We start from the raw sequence: 21,372 nt of genomic DNA, 5'->3' as shown, positions 1-21,372 counted from the left end.
TGATGAGATATCTCGAGTTTTGTGATGCGTTTTGGCGATATGGCAAGCGAGGAGCGCTGTGATTATCGTTGTTTGAACTGTTCTGTCTTAATTATGAGACTCGATTGCGGTGAGAGGCGGTCGGGTGGTGTTCACGGGGAGTCGTCAAGACAAAGTCATTCTGGTTGTAAGATGGTTAGATGAGAGTGCCTTTATGAGATCCCAGCCTGAGGTGTCGTTGTTGTCGTTGCGCATCAACCTCACTGACGGATTTCCAGTCCTTGGGCTTTCTTTCTCAGGGAATCAAAGGCACCTCAGCTGGTAAACAACAGAGGCTAGTTCACCGCGCAGTGCTGCAACACTACTCAAGGACGGTGCCGCGGGTGCACATACAGTGTAAACGTCCCCACTAAAAAGTCGCTTTTGGGGCGGCTGGGAACACACGCTTAGCGGGCGTAGCGGGGTCGCATGGACTCACCGCCTCCACATCGGGCCGGCAGAATCTGGGAAATTTTTATTTTTTTTGCCTTTTGCGACAGTACTCGACGACCAGGCGTGTGGGTACAGGTTCGGTTTTCTAGGGACTTGTTTAACAATTGCTCCCCAAACACATCAGCAAAAATGGCCCCCGAACTGAGAAAAAGAACCAGATGTAAGTTGACAAGCTGCATGATACGTGCCCTTCATGATCTAATGATTCTTATTAGCCGTCACTGGCAAGGAGCCTGTGGCGAAGAAGGCGGCCAAGGTCGAAAAGGTTGAAAAGGTCGAGCCTGCGACTGAGAAAGCACCCAAGAAGGTGACCAAGAAGGTCACCAAGGAGGAGAAGGTCGAGAAGACCCCCAAGCGCAAAGGTAAGTTCCGATGGGATTGCTGCGATGTTGCATTGGCTTACCAAGATGCCCTGAGCAGCTCCCGAGGAGGCGCAAGCTTCTCCCGTCGCGGCGAAGAAGCAGAAGCCCGCCAAGGCGAACGCGAAGTCGAAGAAGTCTGCCCCCGCACCCGAGCCCGTCGAGGAGGAGGAGGAGAAGAAGGCCGAACCCGAAGCCACCGAGGATGCCGAGACCTCTGTCGTAGCTTTCGAGGAGGAGGATGACGACGAGGAGGTCGACGCCGACATTGCCGCCCTCGCCGCCGGCCTCGACCCAGAGGACGCGCCGGCCGGCAAGGGAACCTTCAAGGAGGGCCAGGATGTCGGCAAGGTGCCCAAGTTCAAGAAGCAGAAGCAGTTGACAAACGGCAAAAAGGAAGAGCCCGGCGTGGTCTTCATCTCCAGACTGCCCCACGGCTTCTACGAGCACGAGCTCAAGGGCTACTTTTCACAGTTTGGCAACATCACCCGCCTCCGCCTGGCGCGCAACAAGAAATCCGGCGCGAGCAAGCACTACGCCTTTCTCGAGTTCGCCGAGGCCAGCACGGCCGAGGTCGTCGCCAAGACCATGGACAGCTACCTGCTGTTCGGCCACATCCTCAAAGTCAAGACGGTGCCGGCGGACCAGCTGCACGAGGACGTGTGGAAGGGCGCTAACAAGCGCTTCAAGAAGATTCCCTGGCACAAGATCGCCGCCGGCGAGGTGGCGAAGCCGAGGACCGAGTCCGGGTGGTCGCACAAGGTGTCCAAGGAGGAGAAGAAGAGGCTGGAGCGCGCCGAGAAGCTCAAGGCGATTGGGTACGAGTTTGAGGCGCCCAAGTTGAAGGAGGCTGTTGCGCCGCCGCCTGAGCCCATGGCTGTTGACGCGCCTGAGGAGACCAAGGCTATTGAGGCTGCTGCGCCGGTTGAGGAGGAGAAGAAGGCTGTTGAGGAGGCCGCTGAGGAGGTGGAGGAGAAGGTCGCCGAGGTTGAGACGCCCAAGTCTGCGAAGAAGGCGGCGGCCAAGGGCGGCAAGAGGAGAAAGTCCAGGGGTTAAGAAGGAGGCTCTTTTTTTTTTTATGATATCCCTCGTTACGACGGAACTGTTTTATCTCTCATCTTTCTGGGGATTCACAAAAAAAAAAGTCTTGTTTTTGGCATCAGGTATTTTACTGCGTTTCTCTGTTCACCCCGGAGTTGTTGCATCGAGAAGAAAACAATGGGACATAATTCAAAGGATTCAAGGTAGTATGTGCGCACATAGCGAACCCGTCGCACCCATTTTCAACCCAAAAGTTGGGGGCAGGCACCGGGATTATAAAAGGCGTTTTCGTCACTCTACTTCAGCGTCAAAAATGAACAAGTCATTGGGGAAAATGCGCTTGCTCGAGTGATATTTCAGCGAAGGGTAAAATATGTGAAGAAGGAAAGAGGAATCGGGAAAATTTCCGTCAATCGGAGTCGCTTCTTGAAGGCTTTGGCCGATAAGATAAGAATGACTAAGCGAGGGACCCGCCATCTGCTCAGGTGTAGCCGTACCTTACTGAATGAACTGTGGACGGACTTGCGCCAGTCAGCCGTCTTCGTGGATGTAGTTTATAAAACAAATAAGCTGTTGAGGTGTCATATTCCAGGCATGGTGCCGCATGAATATTTGCCTCGATCCTTGGATTTTCTAGCCATTCGTTATTCACCAATGCCTGAGATCAAGTCGAGCCATTGAGAGTGCGAATCCTCAGAGTGTGACTCGTGTTAGTCAGTTGACTACCTGCTAGGGCCGCCGTTTCATGTAACGATTCTGTGCTCATAGTAAACCACAGTGAAAGGCAGCATTCGAAAACGGTGCATTTCTCTTCCATCTCGTCAAAGAAGAATAAAGAAATAGAGTCTGGATTTGCCAATGGCAACATGATGAGTCTACAAGCCAGAACCACAGTTCTCTTGACCATGACTCTGTTCACTTCCTCGTTCAGCGGTCGTTTAAGCGCCTTGCCCACCGGGCCTTAGCTAATACACCTCGCTATCGGTACACTTTTTGTGGAGCTCCAGCCTCCATGGCCACCTACCTAGTGTGGGGGACGGGGGAGCAGCACCCTAGGTTCCGCGTGGGAATTGGAAGTGAACACGCTCGCTAATTTGCGAACCTAGCTTACGTGGTGTAAGTGCATGCAAACCCGCCCAGGTGCAAACTGTCGACATCCCAATTCCCAACCGACCGGACCCTCGAGACGAAGAAGAAATAGAGCTTTCCCCATTCCGCGCCCACCAGCTCAAAGGGCTATCCACACCTCCCGATGCATCTGAGAAGACAACATGTCGGCCGCCGCTCCCTCCACTGATCCGATTCAAAACGCATCTTCAGGTTCGTGGCCCGATTGAAACACTTCCCAAGTGTAGACATGCGCGGCGCCAGGCTAACAGGGGACCTTGCAGGGAAGAAGAAGAGCGGCAAGAAGAAGAAGAACGCCAACAAGCCCAAGGAACCCATAGAGACAGACAGCGCGCCTCCTGCGCCCGACAATGCAGAGGACGGCGATGATGAACCGGAAACCCCGGTGCAGGTGATACTCCCTTGATCCCTCCGCCCTCCCTCCTGCAACCTGCAAAGCTCAAAATGTCTGACTGCCGTCGTAGGCTTCTGCGCCTATAGAAGAATCCAGCCCCGAACAGTCGACGGATAAGGACACAACAGCCAATGGCCACACGGAACGGCCGACGAGCAACGGACACGCGAACCCCCCGATAGAGGCGGCCGCAGAAGAGCAGGGAACCAGCCCCGATGCCACGGCAAAGCTGGACGCCCTCACAAAGGAACGAGAGGCGCTGCGATCAGAGGTTGAACAATTGAGGAAGCAGCTGGAGACAATCCAGGGTACACACAATGAGACCGTCACCCAGCTCAAGTCGGAACTGGAGGAGACGTCGTCGGCCAAGGAACAGGCAGAAGAGAGCTACCAAGGTCTCCTCGAGCGAGTCAACCACCTAAAGTCGACGCTCGGCGAAAGACTGAAGCGCGACCGCGCCGAGCTGGAAGAGGCCAAGGAGCGCATCGAGGAGCTCGAGTCACAGAACGAGGAGCTGCAGAATGGCACCAAGGCCTCCGAGGAAGAGGTGGCGAAGCTCCGGGACGAGCTGCAGGCTACGTCGCGCGAGGCGACGAGTCTGCGCAGCCGAAGCAACCTGTCCCAGCAGAACTGGGTCAAGGAACGCGAGGAGCTGATGAGGCTGGTTGCCAACCTCAAGGAGGAAGTCGAGACGACGACGAACGCCATGGGCGAATGGGAGGTCATCGCCATGGAGGAGCGATCCGTCAAGGAGAGCCTGGTCGAGAAGGTGACGGAGCTGGAGGAGCAGATTGCCAACCTCCGGGACGGCTACGAGAGCGCCGCGTCCGAACGAGATCACCAGTCGCAGGTCATTGACAATCTGCAAAAGGCCCTGCGCGAGATCCAGGATGCGCGGAAGAAGGAGCTGCGGGAGATGGTCGAGACATCAGAGGAGCAGCTGCAAGCCATGAAGAAGCTCGTGCAGGAGGCGGATACCAGGGCTACCGAGGCCGAATCGGCCAAGGAAACCCTCACCAAGGAGCTCGAGCGCACAGCGCCGTTCGAAAAGGAGGTCAAGGAGAAGAACCTCTTGATTGGCAAGCTGCGGCACGAGGCCATTGTGCTCAATGACCATCTCACCAAGGCTCTCCGTTACCTGAAGAAGACAAAACCAGAGGACAACGTTGACAGGTATTGTTCCCTTTGCTGTTCACTATGAATCAGAGACCAACTAACATCCTCCCCAGACAAGTCGTGACGAACCACCTCATCCACTTCCTCACTACAGACCGCTCCGACCCCAAGCGCTTCCAGATTCTGCAGGTCATGGCCGGCTACCTCAACTGGACAGACGAGCAGCGCGAGCAGGCCGGGCTCGCCAGGCCAGGCACCTCGACCAACATCCTCCGCCTGCCGGCCTCGCCCTTCCACCGCACGCCCAGCACCCCGTCGCTGAGCGCAGAGTTCTTCTCCGAGACGCCCACCTCGGCGAATAAGGAGTCCCTCGCGGATCTGTGGGCGGGCTTCCTGGAGCGCAGCGCCGAGGAGGGCCTGGATCAGGGCTCCTCGGCGGGGACCCCGCGCGATCGCAAGGATAGCGGGAGCAGCGCGGCGACGGGACGGGGCGGCAATTAGTGGAGGTCGTCATGGACCGCGTAAGATGTTTGTTGACGTCGTTAGAGAGGCGTAGAGGCGGCGAACCCCAATGTATTCATTTCTGACAGCCTACAGAGCATAAGGGGGGTTAAAGACCATTATCGTTGGGTACCTCTCCCGAGATGGGTGGATGTGTGTGTGTGTGTGTGTGTGTGTGTGTGTGTGTGTGCGGTCGGCCATCCACTTACACTTACACTTTCCCAAACAAAACTAAAAACAAGTCATAAATATGAAGAAGACCTTGAAAAAAAAAAAAAAAAAAAAAAAGAATTCACCGATGTGGCTAATCTCTTGGTGCTCGTGCTGGGATTCGAACTCGGGTACTCTCGTATACGCTAAGCCTGTCGTCGAGTAGGCTGGTTAGCACAATTTTAATTGACCATTAACCACTCCACCACTCAGCCAGTTTGACCTGACCCGTCGACCTAGACGGGCGCCTGCTGGCTGGTGACGGGAATGGAGTTGAGGTGGTATATATGGGCTCCTGCCAGTGTGTATTCAGGGTATTAGGGTGGTGGGAAAGTTATCGGATGAAAGTTTGGTCGATACGGTCCCGGCACGCGTCTACATGCCTTTTCAGGTAACCGTGCCCGCCTATCTTGAGGATGCTACCTGTTGTATTTCTCGCGTACATTTAGAGGGATAGGGGGAATAGGGACGGTCTTGGATTACCACGGCAGAAGATCGGTACCAAGGATACGATGAGAATTAGGGAAGGACAGGCTGGGAGGAAAGGCTCATGGAAATACTTTTGCGATGGATTACGAGCCCCAGAGGCGATTTAAAGACCAGGCCTTACTTTTCTCTTTCAGTTCGCGCGAACCTCGCCCCCCTCCCCCCCAGTTCTCGACCAAGTCATAATTGTATGCTCTCTTTCTTTATTCTCTGTATAAGAAGCTGTAATGCCCATCTATACATATGCTACATCAACTCTAAACTTCCAATTGAGTGGAAACACGACCACGCCGCTCATTGCGCAGTCCCTTCCGGCTGTCTAAACACACCCTCGGTATAGTTCTCAGCATCGCTCGTGACCTGCTGTATATTAATCCTATTCTCCAGCGCATCGTTGACACTCTCGACAACCTCCCTCTCCTCCATGGCCTCGCGCACCATCTGGCCCTCGCGCAGCCAGTACGCCTGACTCCGCGCCCGCAGCTCCTCGTCGCGCAACGTCGTGTTCTTGACGATGCCCAGCGCGCTGAGCTTGCTCTTGACCGTCGTCAGGGCGCGGTTGCTCGCCTCGATGCGCTCGGCTTCCGAGGGCGGCAGGACGAAAGCGCGGCGGGTGCCGGAGAGGAATAAGAGGGCGCCGATGCCGATGTCCAGGACCGCGAGGGCGATGTACCGCAGCGCACGGGCGCGCCAGTAGAAGAAGTCCATGTCTTGGAGGCGGAGGGCGGAGGCGTTGGCGGAGTAGTCGTACTGGCCTACGAGGACTGCGTCTGCTGCAGTGAGGGCGGCGGCGGCCATTGTCGCATGGGAGCGCCAGCGGGCGCCATCGCGGCCGGTGAAGGTGGAGGAGGTGACGGCGGCGAGGGCGATGAGATTGACGAGGTGGGGGAGGATGATGGCGGGAAGGGCGTAGTAAAAGTAGGATTTGGGATCCTCGGACTTGCAAAAGGGGCAGTCTGCGAGAGCGGCGGGGCCGAGCTGGAGGTAGAGGAGGCGGGACTCGAGGTTGACGAAGCGGGCGCGGAGGCGCTCGTCGGCGGCGGTGAGAGCGGATTCCGGTCGGAGGGAGGACAGGCGGTTGAAGAGGACGTCAACAGGGATCTGGAGGCGGGACTGGGTGAGGGTGAAGAGATTCTCCGGGGCCAGGGGCGGGAGGGTCTTGACGAGGTAGACGATGACGATGATGGCGAGGATGGCGAGGGCGCGGGCTATGCGGGGCGGAGGGGGGATCGGTTCGCCGCTGTGTTGGGAGGCATTGCGGATGGATTTGTAGGCTGCGATTGCCTTGGGGAGGAGGATCGGACCGAAGACGAGAAGGAGAGAGCGGATTCTGTAGTGGTGGAGAGTTGTGCGGTCAGTTTTTTTGGATCGTGTTGACGGACGTTGGTGGTGATGTCGCGAATTTGGCGATGATGTAGCTCGGGGGGGTATGGGGTAGGTACGTGTGTGAGGTGGGAGGTGGGTGGAGGGACATGTGGCTACTTACTCTGACCAGCCAAATGCCATGACGGGCCAACGACGACGGCGACTTGCTATCAAGCAAGCGCTTTGTGCGTAATGCGTCCGAGTGTGAAAGTCGGCGGAGCTTCTCGAGAAAAGAGAAAGAGAGTTTGAGAATTCCGTATTTGGAGCTCGAGGCTGACAAGTGTTCTTTTTTTGGAGGTTGATAGTTCGAGGACGGGGTCAGCGCGTAAGGCTGCACCGAGGCCACGGTATGAGAGGGAAAAGATGAGTTAACTTTCTGCCAACAGCAGATCCGGCTTACCTAAGATGAGATTTTCCAGGCGACAGAAGTTAGGAGCGCATTCCGGTGCAGGGGTATGCTGACCTTGGTGGTTCGCTGTGACGGCACGATGATGTAGCCACTGCAGGTACGCCGAGAGCTTCTTGTTTACCAGTTATTATTTGCGACAGCGATAGCGACAGCAACAATGTTGGAGAACAAGGTCACCAACAAATCAAGAGTCACAGTTAGGTTAGAGAGAAACAATGGTCTACTGTAGCATAAAGATTAGAGATTATGCCATTCGTTTCATTAACATACATCAAAAGCCAAGTCATTCATCGTCGCTGATGCTGTTCTCTTGCTTGCAGAGGCCGTCAAATGCTGCTTCTTTTTTGCCATCTTTTGGCCTTTTTAGCCCGCGCCAGCTCCGATTATCGTTGACCATTTCCCACTCCGAAAGACAAATGAACTTTTTTGGTTTTGGTATCCCGACTCCGCCCGATGATGAGTGATGAAAGAAAGATGAAAAAAAAAAAAAAAAGAGAATCAAAAATGAAAACAACAAATACCAAGGCCAAGGCTAAGGCGAGGGAATCAAATGCTGATGATGCTGGTCGCTTGTTTTTCGGTCGATGCATTCGAATGCAGATGCTTTCCCTTTCCCCATTCTCCCTTTTTTTCGATTTCCCATGCGATGCTGCGATGTGCATGTGATTCATAGCTTGCGTCCAAACATGAAGGACCCGTACATGCCGCCGACTTCGGCGCGCGCGACCGGGATCTTGCGCATGCCCCAGTTGTCGGCGCCAATCTTCCACCACCGGTAGCCGCGGTCCTGGTCCTTGCGGTGGTCCTGCATTCGGACCATCCAGCATCGGCTTCCGATCTCCTGCAGGGACCAGCCGACGCGCTCCAATGCCCTATTCCGAGATAGGCTCTTGAAAGATTGCTCCGAGATCTCTACCACCTCGAGTGGCACCGAGCTCGGTTTTAGCAGCGAGTTTCGGCTGGAAAACAAATCAACGATATCCAATTCGCTGCCCCAGAGGTCCGAAAGGTCCAGGTATCGGATCATGTGGGGCTCCTCCTGCTTCTTCTCGTCCGCCGGCTCAAGCAGCTTAGCGGCGGCATTGACATCCATGTCGCGCCCAACGGCGAGCTCCTCCAGATACTTGGTCAGCGGTCGCAGCAACTCGAGGTGCGAGTCATCCATGCGGCTACCCTTTAGGCTCAAAGACCGGAGCGTCTTGGGCAGCACAGGGATGAGCTGCGAAACGTCCTCCACATCCAGCAGCTGATGACTCCGAGCATCGGTGGCTACGCTCAGGTAAACGAGGTTCCTGACCGCCGGATGAGTCGCAAGGAAGTTGATAACGGTAGGCGCCGTGAGCAGTGTGCACTTGGCGAGGTTCAAGTGGGTAATCTTGGCCGTCTTCGGAATGGCCTGCAGTGCTCGGTCGGTGATCTTGGTCTGGGCAAGGTCCAGGTGCGTGACGTTGGTGAGGCGTGGCATGATCTTTTCGAATAGCGCGGGAGGAAGTGTCAGGCACTTGTGAAGCGAGAGGCGCGTGATCGAAAGCGTCTCGGGCCAGTCCATGTCTACCAGAGATGCAAATGAGTTCTTGAAAGACGGCGATGTGCACCCGGCAAAGTCCAATGCCTGCAGGCGAGGCATGCCGAAGAAGAGCTTTTGCAGCACCTCGGCGCCGAGGTCATCGTCAATGTGCTCCATAGCCAGGAACTCTTGGAGATGCGGTGTAAGCTCCAAGCATTGCAACAACGTCTCCTCCGTCAGGTTTCGCGTGCCCTTGCGCTCGCTGGCAGACTCGAAGAGGGTCGCGTTGTTAAAGTGACTAAAGTCGATGCGCCGTACGATGGTGCCCAGTGCAGGGTGTGTTGTGATGTTGGACAGGAACTTGCGGAAGATTCTCGAGTGAGGAATGGTGATGTGCTTGTACAAGGTGTTGAGGGTCGCGGCGTGTACTGATCTCGAGGTCAGAAGCAAGGACATCAAGTCGACGTTGCGGCGCGCAGTGCCGTACGGCGGAGGGATGTCGAGGACGAGAAGCTCAATGATGGATCCTAAGACATGGTTAGCTTCGCCAGGTTCCATGACAGAAGACCGTAAACTTACCGAGAATCTCCAAGGGCAGTCTTTCCATGGGCGCGCGGCAGTTAGCAGGCTTGTTGCCCTTGGGTGAAGGCGGAGGAGTGCTCCATGACATGTGCAATGCCTGGAGGTCACTGAAGCTCTTGCTGGCCGTCTTGCCCTTGACATTGATTTGCTTCCAGCCCTTGAAGCTGGAGGCAGGATACCAGCCGCCATGAAGTCTGCTGCTGGGGTGGGTGACGGGGGGCATGAACTGGACTTCAGCCATCTCGAGGGAAGGTGAGGCGATCGGCGAGGGTGAGGCAGAGGAGTCGTCGAACACGGCGTTGGTTGCTTTCTGAGCGTAGGAAGAGACCTTGGAGGAGGTGAACGTCTGGGCTAAATCGGAGTCGTTCTCGCGAATGGACGAGAAAGAGGACCTGCCATTCTTTTCTGGGGTAGCAGGTCGGTGCGGCTCTGGGCTGTCCATTTTGTATTCGATCAAAGTCTGAGGGTTGTTGTGGCCTGTCGGAGGAGTGCCTGGGGGTGTGTGTAAGGTGTGGTCCTGGGACGAGGTTTGCGGTTGGAGAAGTCGCGGAGAAGCCATGGCTGCAGGTACTTTACTTTGACCTTGAAGGTCCGGGTCGCTGCGCTCGTTGTTTCAATGGTTTGCACGACACACCACCAAACGCACACACGTTTTCTCCACTGTCTTTTTTTTTCTTTCTCTTTCTTTCAGAACAAGCTGGGGTAGGGTAGAAAGATACTAGGTAGTCGTACGGCAAAGCGTAGAAAAGGATGAGCTGCAATGTAGGAGAGGCGAGACCGGGGGCCCGGGTCCGTCGACAGAGCAAGCCAGAACCGACTTTTCTATTAGTCAAAGACCGGGGCTTTTAGGTAAGAGGAAGTTGTGGTGATGCGGGGAAGATGGTGGTTTGGCGTGTTCAGGTGGTCCAACCTCAACCGTTTGTGATGTTACTAGACCAAGACCAGGGAACGATGGAACTTGGGGAAAGTATTCGAGACGAGGGGGTGAAGGGAGTGCGTGGCACAAGACAAGACGTGCTCTTCGCAATCGTTGAGGTGATATTTGGGGGGGAAGAGGGAGAGAGAAGTAGATACTAGATGTATATGGTGTAGACGGGGCGTGAGAATCAAAGAGACAGGGGCGGATTAGGATAGGGTCATCCAATGGATGGCGTCTGGGCTGGATCAGGATCAGGATATTGGGTTGGATGGGCTGGGTTTAGGTCCTTGGGAGTTTGGGACTGGGCGTGTACAGTAAGGTAACCAGTATCGCAAGAGGCAGGTTGGGTTGTGGACGTCTCGTTAATGTCATGCGGAGGAGTGGCTTGCACTGGGCGTTAGTAGCCAGGCGTGTGTGTGTGTGAGTGTGAGCGGCCCGCAGATTAATATAGCAAGTTGAAGAGGCGAAGGGTTGCTCTTGGCCAAAAATTGGGTAATGGAAACAAAGGAATGGAGACTTGCCTCGTCACATGAGCATCCAGAGCTTCATCCAGATGGAGGCGGAGCCTTGTCCGTACATGACACGACGCGGTACGGCGGTACTGGCGTGCCGCCCCCAGGTGACATGCTTTGCTTCCTCGTGCTCACGGACGGTAGACGATGTCCGTCGGGTATGGTGGTCCATGTCAAGGTCCAAGGTCCAGGGACATGAACCGGTCAAACAACACCAGGTCCGGATGGGAAAAGAGACGAATGGATGGCGAGGGAGAGAAAATGCTGGCGACACGAAGCAGGCCAGCCAACCAACCATTGGACGGGTATTTGGTAATGAGAATGTCATGGGTGTGTCGAGTTGAGCCAGTAGGCAATGAGCTGAAGCATAGCATCATTGCTCGGGTTTGTTCAGTCATTAAACGGATGCGCAAGATGTGTCAAGGAATGGTCGTCTTCCGTACTTGTCCAACCTTGCCCCGGACAGGCCGTTGTCTGACTGGATGTAGTCATAGCCATCCCGAGTTGTGAAGATGGTAACTCGATGAGAAGGAAGGGTAATGTAAAGGTCACAGGCAACGGAGGTGGAATGACCACGGCGGGCCGCGACCATAGCGTACGGAAGTTGAGCGGCTGGCAAGGCAAAGTCGGTCGATGGTGGTCGGTCACTCGGTCCTGCTGGAGAAGGAGAAAAAAAAAAAAGAGAGAGAGAAAAGACCGGGGCCCAGAACCGAGTCCAAGGGATCATGGATGATGGTTCGGGATTCTTGGTACTGATAGAAAAAAAAAAGGGACGATCCAATTCCACATTAGAAAACGACGGGGAAGAGACTGGGAGAAGTGTGAGCGTGACTGTGTGACAGCACACGCTGGGGCCGAGGGCTGCGCAGAGCTGAGGTGCCTGGTTCCGCCTGGGAGCTGAACTGGCTGCGTGTTTGTGTAATTGGAAAGCTTGGCTTGGGGAAGTGATCAGATGAGGCGAAGAAGTGCGGTTCGGAAACGTAATGGATACAATCGACGAGTAATGGAAACTGGGAAAACTTTTCATCATGGCTCCAATGCTCGCTCTGAAAAGTCGAGTCACGCAAGTACCCTAGAAGACGTCAGATTACCTAAGCCCAGAAAAGAGATACTTTGCACAAAGTACCTTTTGCTCCTTCCATTCCTGCCATTCCTACGACGTGCCTGCCCGCCCGGCTCGCACTTTGACGCAGTGCTACACTGCCTTTGGGTACGTACCGTAAGGTACACTACTCTGTATTGCAACCTCTCTTGGTGCATAAGAATAAAAGCAAAATCGACAACGACATCCAAATCCATGACAACTCTTGCAGCATATGCAGCCTCTTGCGCCAGAGATCGTCGACGACAAGACTTGATCTCCGGTAAGATGAGGGAATCTCACACCCAGATACGCACACCGACACCCTCACAGAGTGACACAGAGTCACGCCAGGAAAGAGCATCTCCTCGGCTCGGCATTTCCAGGTTTCTAGGGCGGTGCCGCCGTGGCCAGCGGCGCTCCCTCTCAAACACCGAGAGAGCCCGCTAATATCCAACCTCTGTCACTGAAAGCCTTGGTGTTTGCGATGTCGCTGACTACGTGGTGTAATTCCACGACAAAGCCGAGAGAGAGGACCGGTACCGCACCCGAGACGGCCGTTCCGGTTGTCGGATGGTCGCCCGATCTCAACCACACACAACTACCACGCACCTCTGACGAAGTGAAAACAACAATAAGGTGACAAGTATCCAGGTCCCCAGCAATCCGGAAAGACTGGGACAGACAGGCGTTAGACAGTTGCTTGGCATTTCAAAACCGTTCTTCGACCGGATACGGACGGGATGCTCCAGGGCCACCTCATCAATCGGTCGTCTGACCTTCACTGCCGGAACGAAGCGAGCAGAACAAAACTCGGGCTGTGCGCCAAAGCGAGCACGCGCCTTCATTTCAGGCAGGCAAAAATATTAAGTCTGAGGCGGCGGTACCAAAGGCCCAAGGGGGTTCCGAGCTGAAAAGAAGGACCGCCTGGAAGGCCTTCCCGAGCGGCGAGCGCAGGGCGAACGATTCCCCCAGGTCTCGAGTCCCGTCCCAGGGTAGATCATTAGACGTCAATGCCAGTCTGCTAGAGCAAGAGTCAGTCACGGTCAGCTCTTTTGCAACTGGGTGGGTAGTGAGCATCCGTACCCCCCTAGCTCCTACACATTGGCACGCACGCAGGAATAAGCCCAGATGGGATTTGCAAATCGCAAGACTCCCGGCGTCAGTCTGTCTGTCTATCTGCAGATCTAGCCCTCTCACCACTTGATGCCGCCGCCGGCGTTTGTCTGTCTGTCCCTCCCTGCTCAGACCCTGTCACCTACTAAGGTAGCACAAGGACAAGTAGATCCCAGACCAAGAGTACAGGACAGAAAAAAGGTACGAAGCACTCGTACGAATGAGCGGGAAGATCCTAGCACCCGTGGCATCCTAGCGGATCTCCGGTTGGCGGGTTCGAAAATGTCGGGGTCGCTGGGGGGCCGCGTGGTGTTGCCCCAGATTATCCAACCCTGAAAGCCAGAGACTAGTGCAAAGAGAGAAGGCAAGAGAAACAAGCGTGACAGAAGTTCAGAACCGAGGCCAACCGCCTCGTGCCACCCTGTCGGTGTTGGGTCTAGGTTGCTTAGTTCCAGCATCATGTGTGCTCTCCTCTAGGCTTCGGTCCATCAAATCTAGACCGAAAGAGAGAGAGAGAGAGAGAGAGAGCTGCAAAACTGTAAAAGCGAAGCATCGGACCTCACACCCATCCATCTATTGTTGGGCCCCATCGCCGACTTCGACGTTCAATTCACTTACTAACTGCTGAAACTGAGAATACTCAGTCTGATAACCAAGAATTAGACGAGCATCGAAACCGAGAAACCCGTAGAAACCGACACAGCCGTCCTAAACGTCACGCGCATTGCAAAAAGCAGAAAAAAAAACGACAAAAAGCAAGGCGAGCAAGCATACGGAGTAGTGAATCGAAATCTGTCCAAAACACCAATGCCGTATACTCCGTACACCGTACACGCCGTAGTAGTCATTAGTCGAGAAAGAGCAATGTCTCCATCTCCCCATCAAATGGCGCCATGCTTTCCTCGCACGTTCGTCACAAAAAGAATAAGCCAGGGATCAAGGGGGGGGGGCTTGCCCCAATGCCAATGCCAATGCCAATGTCTCTCAGCCAGCCGTGCACGCGGTGTGAAGTATACATCGCCCTCTCCAGAATCGCCTACTACCTCTAATCCAACGAATATTACGCCCATTTATCATCCATTTTATTAGAGAAAAACGTGGTACGTTATTTAAAACTCGAAATTTATATTTCTGAGGTTTTTTTGGTTTTTTTTTAGTATTGAAATTAGTTGGTAGTTCGTTATTGTAGCTTTTGTTTGAGTAGTAGATGTCTGGAGGGGGCGATGTAATACTCACACCGCGTGCCGTGGTCGCTGGTGTTTCTCATGACTTGCCCCCGACCCCGTCATGGTGCTTTTGCTGTTAGTCATAGTAATAGCTGTTGTAGTCATGGTTTTCCCTCTACTGGTCGGTCACGCGCAACGTAGAAACAACAACAACAACAACAACAACAACAACAGTGCCACAAAAACGACGATACTGACCAGCCGCATCTCTGGAACAAGTCTGAGAATTAAGCCTAGCTAAGCACCCAAGGTTACTTGAACTTGTCCAAGTATCCGTAGTACGGACGAAAGTCCCCTGGAGGCGATGTTCCGTCAAAAGGGGGGCCTCGCCGCCTCGCGTACCTGGTGCGTGTCTTACCATCTTTTTTTCTTGGTTTTCCCATCGATGAACCATTAGGCAACAAGCGGCATAACTTTCCTCAAACTGCAAAGTTGCAAACCTCGGGTTTGTCCCACAGTCAAGTTTGACTACACACACCACAACCTACTGTACTCCGTATTACAGCCCAAAAAGATGCCTGCCGCGCTCGCGCCCTCCATCCAGCACAGCCAGCCACTCAGGACCCGTCAAACTTACCCCAGGTTTTCCCCTCAAAAATACTATTCTCATCGTATCGACCTAAATAAACCAAGACCAAACTCGGATAGGAAAATTTATACCACCTCGGACAACAGCACACCTGTAGGTACACACTCATTAGCCTTAGCCTCAGATCACATTCACAGATTTCGCAGCCTGTACTCCCCCCTTCAGCTTTCACACCCAACATGATTCATCTTGTACATAGGCGTTTGAGGAAACGCCGTTTCTCAGCTACCACACCACCCTTCCCCCCTTTTTAATGAATATTTTAAGTCAAGGATTTTCCAAAAGGTGGAGATGTTTACCCCGGAAAACTACATCCCAAAAGAATGTGACATGTCACGACCGCAATAATTCTTCGTTTCTGCTATGGGGTACGTTTATGAATACTCCCAACGTAAGTACGGAGTATTCGTGCCTTACAAAGTACTCATCGACTTATCGGGGTCTCACTCAGTAAAGGGGGCGAGCGAGTATCAAGAAGCCAACAACCTGATACCTTACTTACCTTCCCTCAGGTACCTTGAGATCTAGCCAAATTCGGGCATTAGCTGCGCTGAACCCTGAATACCAAAAGCCATCCTCTTCGCCTCTCTTTCTTGCTCTCCGCGTCGACTGAAACCAAGGGCCTAGACCGCGTTGACATTTGCACTTCGAAAAGGTACGTAGAAGGGGAACTATCCCACCGGAGGTCCCCTGCATCACGGTACCAGCCTTCCCCCCCCCCCCCCCCCCCCAAAATCCTCCGGATCTCACACTCACCGCATTTGCTGGGTCAAAATTTGGACAAGAAAAGTCACGATGTCATGCATTTTAGATACCGTTGCTCCTGGACGAGCTCTCTTTCCCCATTCTCCTCCTCCGCCCGGGCAGGCATGGAGGAGGAAGAGGAGGAGCTTCAGGTCCGACGCCCGGCTCAGCTTCCGCAGCGGGAAAACCCACGGGGTATGAAACTCTCCTGGGGCCAAAGCACCGGGGAAGAACGGCATGAAAGCCAGCAAGGAAGAAACCTTCCGAAGAAGGACTTCTTTCCACGAGCCGAAAGTGAAGGGGAAATGCTCAAGAAATGGGGAATCCTCGAGCACATGGAGGAACCCCTCTAACAACGGGGGAAAATGGTTTGAACTTTTTGGAGCCGTAGCTCCCAGTTATTCGTAGATGCTCGTCTATCCCCTCGACAAGGGACTACAGGGGGAAAAGAGGGAAGACCGACCGTGGCCACTTGCAGATGACCGGCTACAAGACAAGAACGCTTTCGACATGACGGGCCAGATTGCTGACTCTGTGTCCCAAACAACTCAGGTAAACCACTTTCGAAAAACAAAAACACCGCGCGCCTCTTGTCATCCCAGCAATATGTACTGTTTACTCCATTCCCAAAGGGGGCAGCAAGTTGTATGTGTCTTGAGCCACTTGATTCCATTTCCCACATAAGCCCCCGAATGCTTCAAAGGTATCCAGGAGTCGACCAAATCGCATTGCACCAGACATCCCATGCCAAATGGCAGAATGAACCCAACGCCATATTGGAACGTGGTATATACCACCCCTCAGTTTGCCCACACATTTGCTTTCGTAACAATCGACTCAGGCGTAAGGGGGTCGTGGCTTGCCCGAGATGCTCGGGGAATTCGGCAGCACGTTGTACTTGTGGCTAAGCTTCTTGCCAGACTTTGAAAACTTTTGCAGACACACTTCGCAATACCATTTCGCTAGTTCACAGTTAGCATACGAACATCCGCGGTCAACCACCAACATGGAATAACAAACTCACAACTTCCCGTGGGGGCCACCTTGAGGCCTACGCAGTTGAGATGGAACCATTCCCGCTCGCAATTCGCTGCGTCGCAGGCTACCATCTCGCCATAGCTTACACCTTGGCAGTAGCAATACGTCGGCTCGTCCTCGGTATAATCATAACTGCGTTTGCCTGCCTGGATCTCTGATTCATCCACGTCGTCACTCTCTTCGGGCTGGCCCACCGCCTTGGTAGTCTTTGTGTTCATGACCGCACTGCTCTTCTTCCGTTTGCTTGCCTTCGTCCCGTCCGTAGTGCGGGCCGACTTGGGTCTCGCTGCCTCCTGGAAGGTCGCCATCGCTGGTGTTGAAGGCTTGCTAGCCCGTCCGCTCTTTGTGACTGTCGCAGCGGTGACCGTCTGGGCAGTTGTTACTGGTGTCTCGACTGGTGTCTCGACTGGTGTCTCCGGCTCTTCGGGCTTCGGTGTTTCCTTCTTTTGCTTCGCCGCCGGTATACTGGGCTTGATGCTTGGCTCAGCCGTATCGGGCTCTTTCTTTGTCGGCTCTGGCACAGGAGGCGCGGAGGGCTCCTTGGAGGCAGCCTTTACTTCAACAGCGGGCTTGGGCAAGACGGGGAGAGGCAACGCTTCGGCCGTCGGCGGAGGTAGGGGCGCTGTCACCGCAGCTCCGTTAGGCTTGGCTGCTGAAGCAGACGACGGCGGCCGAGACTGTTTACCACCTTCCACAGCCGCTTGTGTGGTGCCTTGCTTGGCCCTCGAGGCAGTGGGAGGTTTGGGAGCTGGGGGTACCGGGGTCACAGTCGGCGCGGGGGAGCCTCGAGGCAACACTGGGTCAGGGAAGTTGCTCAGTACGGGAGACGAAGCAACCGATGGAGACATGCCGGCGGTTCCATTCTTGCTACACGAGGCGTTAGTAAGTAGTCTTTGATGGTAATCTGTCGCTAACAGAAGGGCGAACACAAACCTCTTCTTTGCTTGGCCAGTACCCGTCGGCAGCGCCTTTCGCTTCTTCGGACCGCCGCCTTCTGGCGCTGGGGTCTCTCTCGGGCTTGTGGTCTTCGCCTTTGATGCTGTGGCTCCAAAGACGGTGCTCATGGCCCGCTCCGCCGCATTATTTCCACTGGGAGTTTTCTCGACTTTGCGTCTCTTGGGTTGCGGCGCGGTCCCGTTCGTATTGCCATTTGTTGAGATTCCCAGACCGACGACGTTGGCAGCAGCTTCAGCTGCCTTGCGTGCCTTGCCACCTCCATGGCCTTTCTTGGTCGGTTCTGGTTTGCTGCGACCCTCGGCGTCGTCCAGTTCGGATTCCTGAGGCTGAGCCTGCGTTTTTTGACTCTTTTTGGCTTGGACAGCCTGCTTGCGCGCGTCGCTTCGAGCAGCGGCCTCATCAGCCAGCTGTTGAGCAGCTGCCGAGATCGCAGCGGCTCCCTCACGTCGTGAACGCTCGGTGTGTGCCGCCTTGGTGGCAGCTCTATTCTCAGGGTATGCCCAATGGGTATCGCTCCCCCACTTCGCCTCCTCAGTAAACTCGTTCTCGACGTGCGGCCAGACATCGTCAATCCGGGCCAGCTGTTTCTGAAGAGCATCGTTCGCGGTCGAGATGACATGATTCTTCTCTTCTAATGACCCAAGCATCTCCTGGATCTTATAAGCCGTTTGCCGGAACAGTTGTCTTCGGGGAAAGTTGCTCGGGTCGTAGATGGATGTCGCGTAGGAACCGTCGGTCGAGGGAGCCGGGGGAGGAGCCGGGCCACCCAGAGGTCCTCCACTAGAGCTATTCTGCGCACTCATCGGAGCTGAGGCAGGGGCGACACTGCTTGACGCATCGTTCACTGGTCGGGGCTGTGGGGGAGGAGCATTCATGGCAGCGTCGACGAGCTTGAAGAGCGCATCCTCGGGAGCGAATATTTTGGCATCGACCTCTTTCAGAAGCGTGAAGTGTCGGACGAGCTCTTTCGGGAGGGCCGCGATGGCATCGGAGAAGTAGGTTATCGCAGGGAAGATGTCGATGGGCTGGTCAGAAGCAGAGCCGCCGGCAAGAGAGTCTCGGCCATTCGCTGATCCTCGAAGGCCTGAAGAGACGCGCGGGGGGTTGGTTCGGGTCTGTCGAACCGGTTGGGATCTCCGACTTGAAGGAGTATCCCCCGACGACGTCTTTGCCGACTTCATCGCGACGTCGATCGGCGTGTCGCGAGGAACGCGCGAGGTCGAGAGTCGTGGAGAGAGAACGAAGGTCTGGCGCAGTGACGGGCGTCGAGAACGGGGTGCCGTGGGGAGGAAGAGTAAAGTTTAGAGGGTTCTCGTGTCAGTGGAAACGAGATTTTTGAAAATTGAGAAAGAATTTGAGAATCCTAAGGCATTCTGATCGATATGCAAACCTAGACGGTGTAGAATGCTTCTGGTGAGAGGGGGTAGTGCGTGAGGAAAATCAAGAGCGAGGCCGCGGGATCTTCCATCATCCATCCGACGCACTTTTGGGGACCTATCTGCCGCGGGCGGAGGAGGACCTGGACTGGCTGCCCGGTTGAGTGAGTGACCCCATCCGTCACTTAGCGAGCGATTTGGGCCTGAGGCCTGAGCGGAGCTCACCTGAACCTGTCCACCGCCCGCGGTTGGTCCCTTCCCAGTTTCCCATTAGCTCTGTGCCTGGCACGCCGCACACCTCAGCCACACTTACTTGGCCCATTTGGAGACCTGGCGGCATGGAAAGAAAATGGAAGAAAAACAGGAGCCTGCGTGTTGCGCGCAGCGCACCTTCAGCAAACACTGGCAATCTCCGGTCAGCCACATCAACTGCGTCATTCCTGGGGTATCGCATCGTTGACGCCACAACTTGAAGAAGTCCATGTCCGGAGTAAGGTAGGCGTTCCTTTGTAACATTCCAGAAGCCATTCCGCCGTCAAGTATACCTTGCCATAATTTGCAGATGCGCGGCCAACGTCTCCTCTTACATATAAACAACACTTTGTCTAAGAAAATCGAATTTGATGGATATCAATATGGTTTACAAACACTCCTTCGTGGTATCAGGTCCGCCATCCCTCCTTGTGGTCTCTCTACCACGAGCACACCACCTCAAAGCTGGTTCTTTCCAGCTAGACACAACAATGACAATCAACTAAGTAACGCCTATCCATGGAAACCTTCGGCCGTTATGTTCAGTTGGACAGGTTCAGGCAAGCTTTCGCGCCTTGGCCGTCGCTTGTCTCGGCCGCTCGTCTCTCTCAATTTGCTTCTGCCTCCACTGCCACTCCAGAAGCACAGGCAAGAAGTGCTGCAGGTCGAAGTCGGGCCAAAGGCACTTCAAGAAGAAAATGTGCGTGTCTTGGTGGCACTGCCAAAGCATGAAGTCGCTGAGTCTTTCTACGCCACTAGTTCTCACAAAGATATCCAGCGGAGGGTTTCCAGCAGTGTACATATGATTGTTGAGTGTCTCAGCCGTGATAGTCTCTGGATTCTTCAGGCAGTGCCCGCCTGCGGCACCGTTATGCCTCGGCGGTGAAGGCGAGTCGGGAGGAAGAGTAGTCGACGACGACGCACCATCATCTGACCGTGAAGAAGGAGCTGGCGATGTGTCCCGGATGGTCGGAAGGGGCTCTCGGTGCTCCAGTTGCTTCGACATGATCTTTTGCGAGATGCGAGCAGCCGGGAAGGGCGTGAACTTGGGTCCAGGGGGCATCATATACTCCTGCACTGTGGATCGCACGGCCGTTGTCATCTCTTCCCGCGACGTATACGGGAAGCAAATGTTCAGCACGTTTCTGTTCCTGTCAGCCTGGGTTCTTTGCTGCGTGGCTACTGTCCACTTACTGCTTGTTGTACTTGGTCATGTCAACTGCCCGGTCGACCACCTCCAGAACGTCCTTGCGGATCAGATCTCTCTGTCCAAGCACACGAACCGCCGCGCCGTATCGATCCAGGATATCTCCATGTTTTGTCAACTGTTCGAGCTTCACCTTGGCCAGCTGCATAAGCCCATCGACCTCGTATTGCGGGCGGTTGAAGTTTTCTATACTGAAGGCGTAGACGGTCACGACTTTGACGCCGCACTTGTAACAAATCTCGAGAACCTATCGTCATGAGAGTCAGCAAATGTCACACGGGACAGGATGAAGCCTTTGGATTGCGCACTCTTGCTAGGGCTTCGAAACCGTGGTGGTGGCCCTCTATCGTCTCCATCTTCCTGCCGCGGGCATACCGCCTATTGCCGTCCATCTCGAATGCAACATGTTGAGGGACTGGTCCTTGCTTCAAGGCTCCAATGAGGAGTTCGCGCAGTTGATTTATTGCCCACTCGGCGGGCGGCGAGCTAAAGAGCCATCGGGTGATGTGGTTGATGAATATTTCCGACATGCTGTCTGACCGGGTTCTGGAGCGCGATGCTCTGCGTAAGGGGGATGGAAAGCTGTAAATGTGCTGAATTATGCGTTGAGAGGATTTCTCGGAAAGTAAGAAACTGGGAAGAGAAAGCAGGCCGGATATCTTCCACAAGGAATTACAAACAAGAACAAGAAACCAGTGGTGTCACTACGTGAGTGTCGCATCAGCTCTGCTGGCAACTTGGATAAAGTACCCGCCTAGGATCTCAAGCTTGGAGTAACGGCAGCGG

General features: G+C 54.6%; 6 protein-coding genes across 6 annotated transcripts; 2 read left to right on the top strand and 4 right to left on the bottom strand.

Moving 5' to 3' along the window:
• Nucleotides 1-473: 473 nt before the first annotated feature.
• Nucleotides 474-2,299, top strand: BDP81DRAFT_421621 (uncharacterized protein). The gene is made up of 3 exons (XM_060589932.1): nt 474-631; nt 687-833; nt 892-2,299. The coding sequence occupies exons 1-3, from the start codon at nt 601-603 to the stop codon at nt 1,884-1,886; spliced, it is 1,173 nt and encodes a 390-aa protein (XP_060448278.1). The 5' UTR covers nt 474-600; the 3' UTR covers nt 1,887-2,299.
• Nucleotides 2,300-3,008: 709 nt separating this feature from the next.
• Nucleotides 3,009-5,184, top strand: BDP81DRAFT_404369 (uncharacterized protein). Its single transcript, XM_060588905.1, has 4 exons — nt 3,009-3,191; nt 3,263-3,390; nt 3,464-4,566; nt 4,623-5,184. The coding sequence occupies exons 1-4, from the start codon at nt 3,143-3,145 to the stop codon at nt 5,008-5,010; spliced, it is 1,668 nt and encodes a 555-aa protein (XP_060448277.1). The 5' UTR covers nt 3,009-3,142; the 3' UTR covers nt 5,011-5,184.
• Nucleotides 5,185-6,000: 816 nt separating this feature from the next.
• Nucleotides 6,001-7,439, bottom strand: BDP81DRAFT_369532 (uncharacterized protein; the record flags this gene model as incomplete). The annotated part of the gene is made up of 2 exons (XM_060586590.1): nt 7,193-7,439; nt 6,001-7,036 (listed from the first exon to the last, which is right to left on the bottom strand). Exons 1-2 carry the CDS (start codon nt 7,210-7,212, stop codon nt 6,001-6,003), a joined length of 1,056 nt encoding a protein of 351 aa, XP_060448276.1. The 5' UTR covers nt 7,213-7,439.
• Nucleotides 7,440-8,147: 708 nt separating this feature from the next.
• Nucleotides 8,148-10,128, bottom strand: BDP81DRAFT_313919 (leucine rich repeat domain-containing protein; the record flags this gene model as incomplete). Its single annotated transcript, XM_060583944.1, has 2 exons — nt 8,148-9,514; nt 9,567-10,128. 2 exons carry the CDS (start codon nt 10,126-10,128, stop codon nt 8,148-8,150), a joined length of 1,929 nt encoding a protein of 642 aa, XP_060448275.1.
• Nucleotides 10,129-16,593: 6,465 nt separating this feature from the next.
• On the bottom strand, nt 16,594-18,932 carry BDP81DRAFT_313146 (PHD-finger domain-containing protein; the record flags this gene model as incomplete). Its single annotated transcript, XM_060583868.1, has 3 exons — nt 16,594-16,718; nt 16,781-17,661; nt 17,728-18,932. 3 exons carry the CDS (start codon nt 18,930-18,932, stop codon nt 16,594-16,596), a joined length of 2,211 nt encoding a protein of 736 aa, XP_060448274.1.
• A 589-nt stretch (nt 18,933-19,521) lies between these two features.
• BDP81DRAFT_421609 (di-trans,poly-cis-decaprenylcistransferase) lies at nt 19,522-21,336 on the bottom strand. The gene is made up of 3 exons (XM_060589931.1): nt 20,895-21,336; nt 20,574-20,833; nt 19,522-20,524 (listed from the first exon to the last, which is right to left on the bottom strand). The coding sequence occupies exons 1-3, from the start codon at nt 21,114-21,116 to the stop codon at nt 19,936-19,938; spliced, it is 1,071 nt and encodes a 356-aa protein (XP_060448273.1). The 5' UTR covers nt 21,117-21,336; the 3' UTR covers nt 19,522-19,935.
• Nucleotides 21,337-21,372: the final 36 nt, after the last annotated feature.

This window comes from Colletotrichum phormii, assembly GCF_030913505.1.
Source record: "Colletotrichum phormii strain CBS 102054 chromosome Unknown BDP81scaffold_5, whole genome shotgun sequence".
NCBI classification, from domain to species: domain Eukaryota; kingdom Fungi; phylum Ascomycota; class Sordariomycetes; order Glomerellales; family Glomerellaceae; genus Colletotrichum; species Colletotrichum phormii.
Note: the sequence above shows the minus strand (reverse complement) of the source record. Positions and strands in the feature narration are given on the sequence as shown.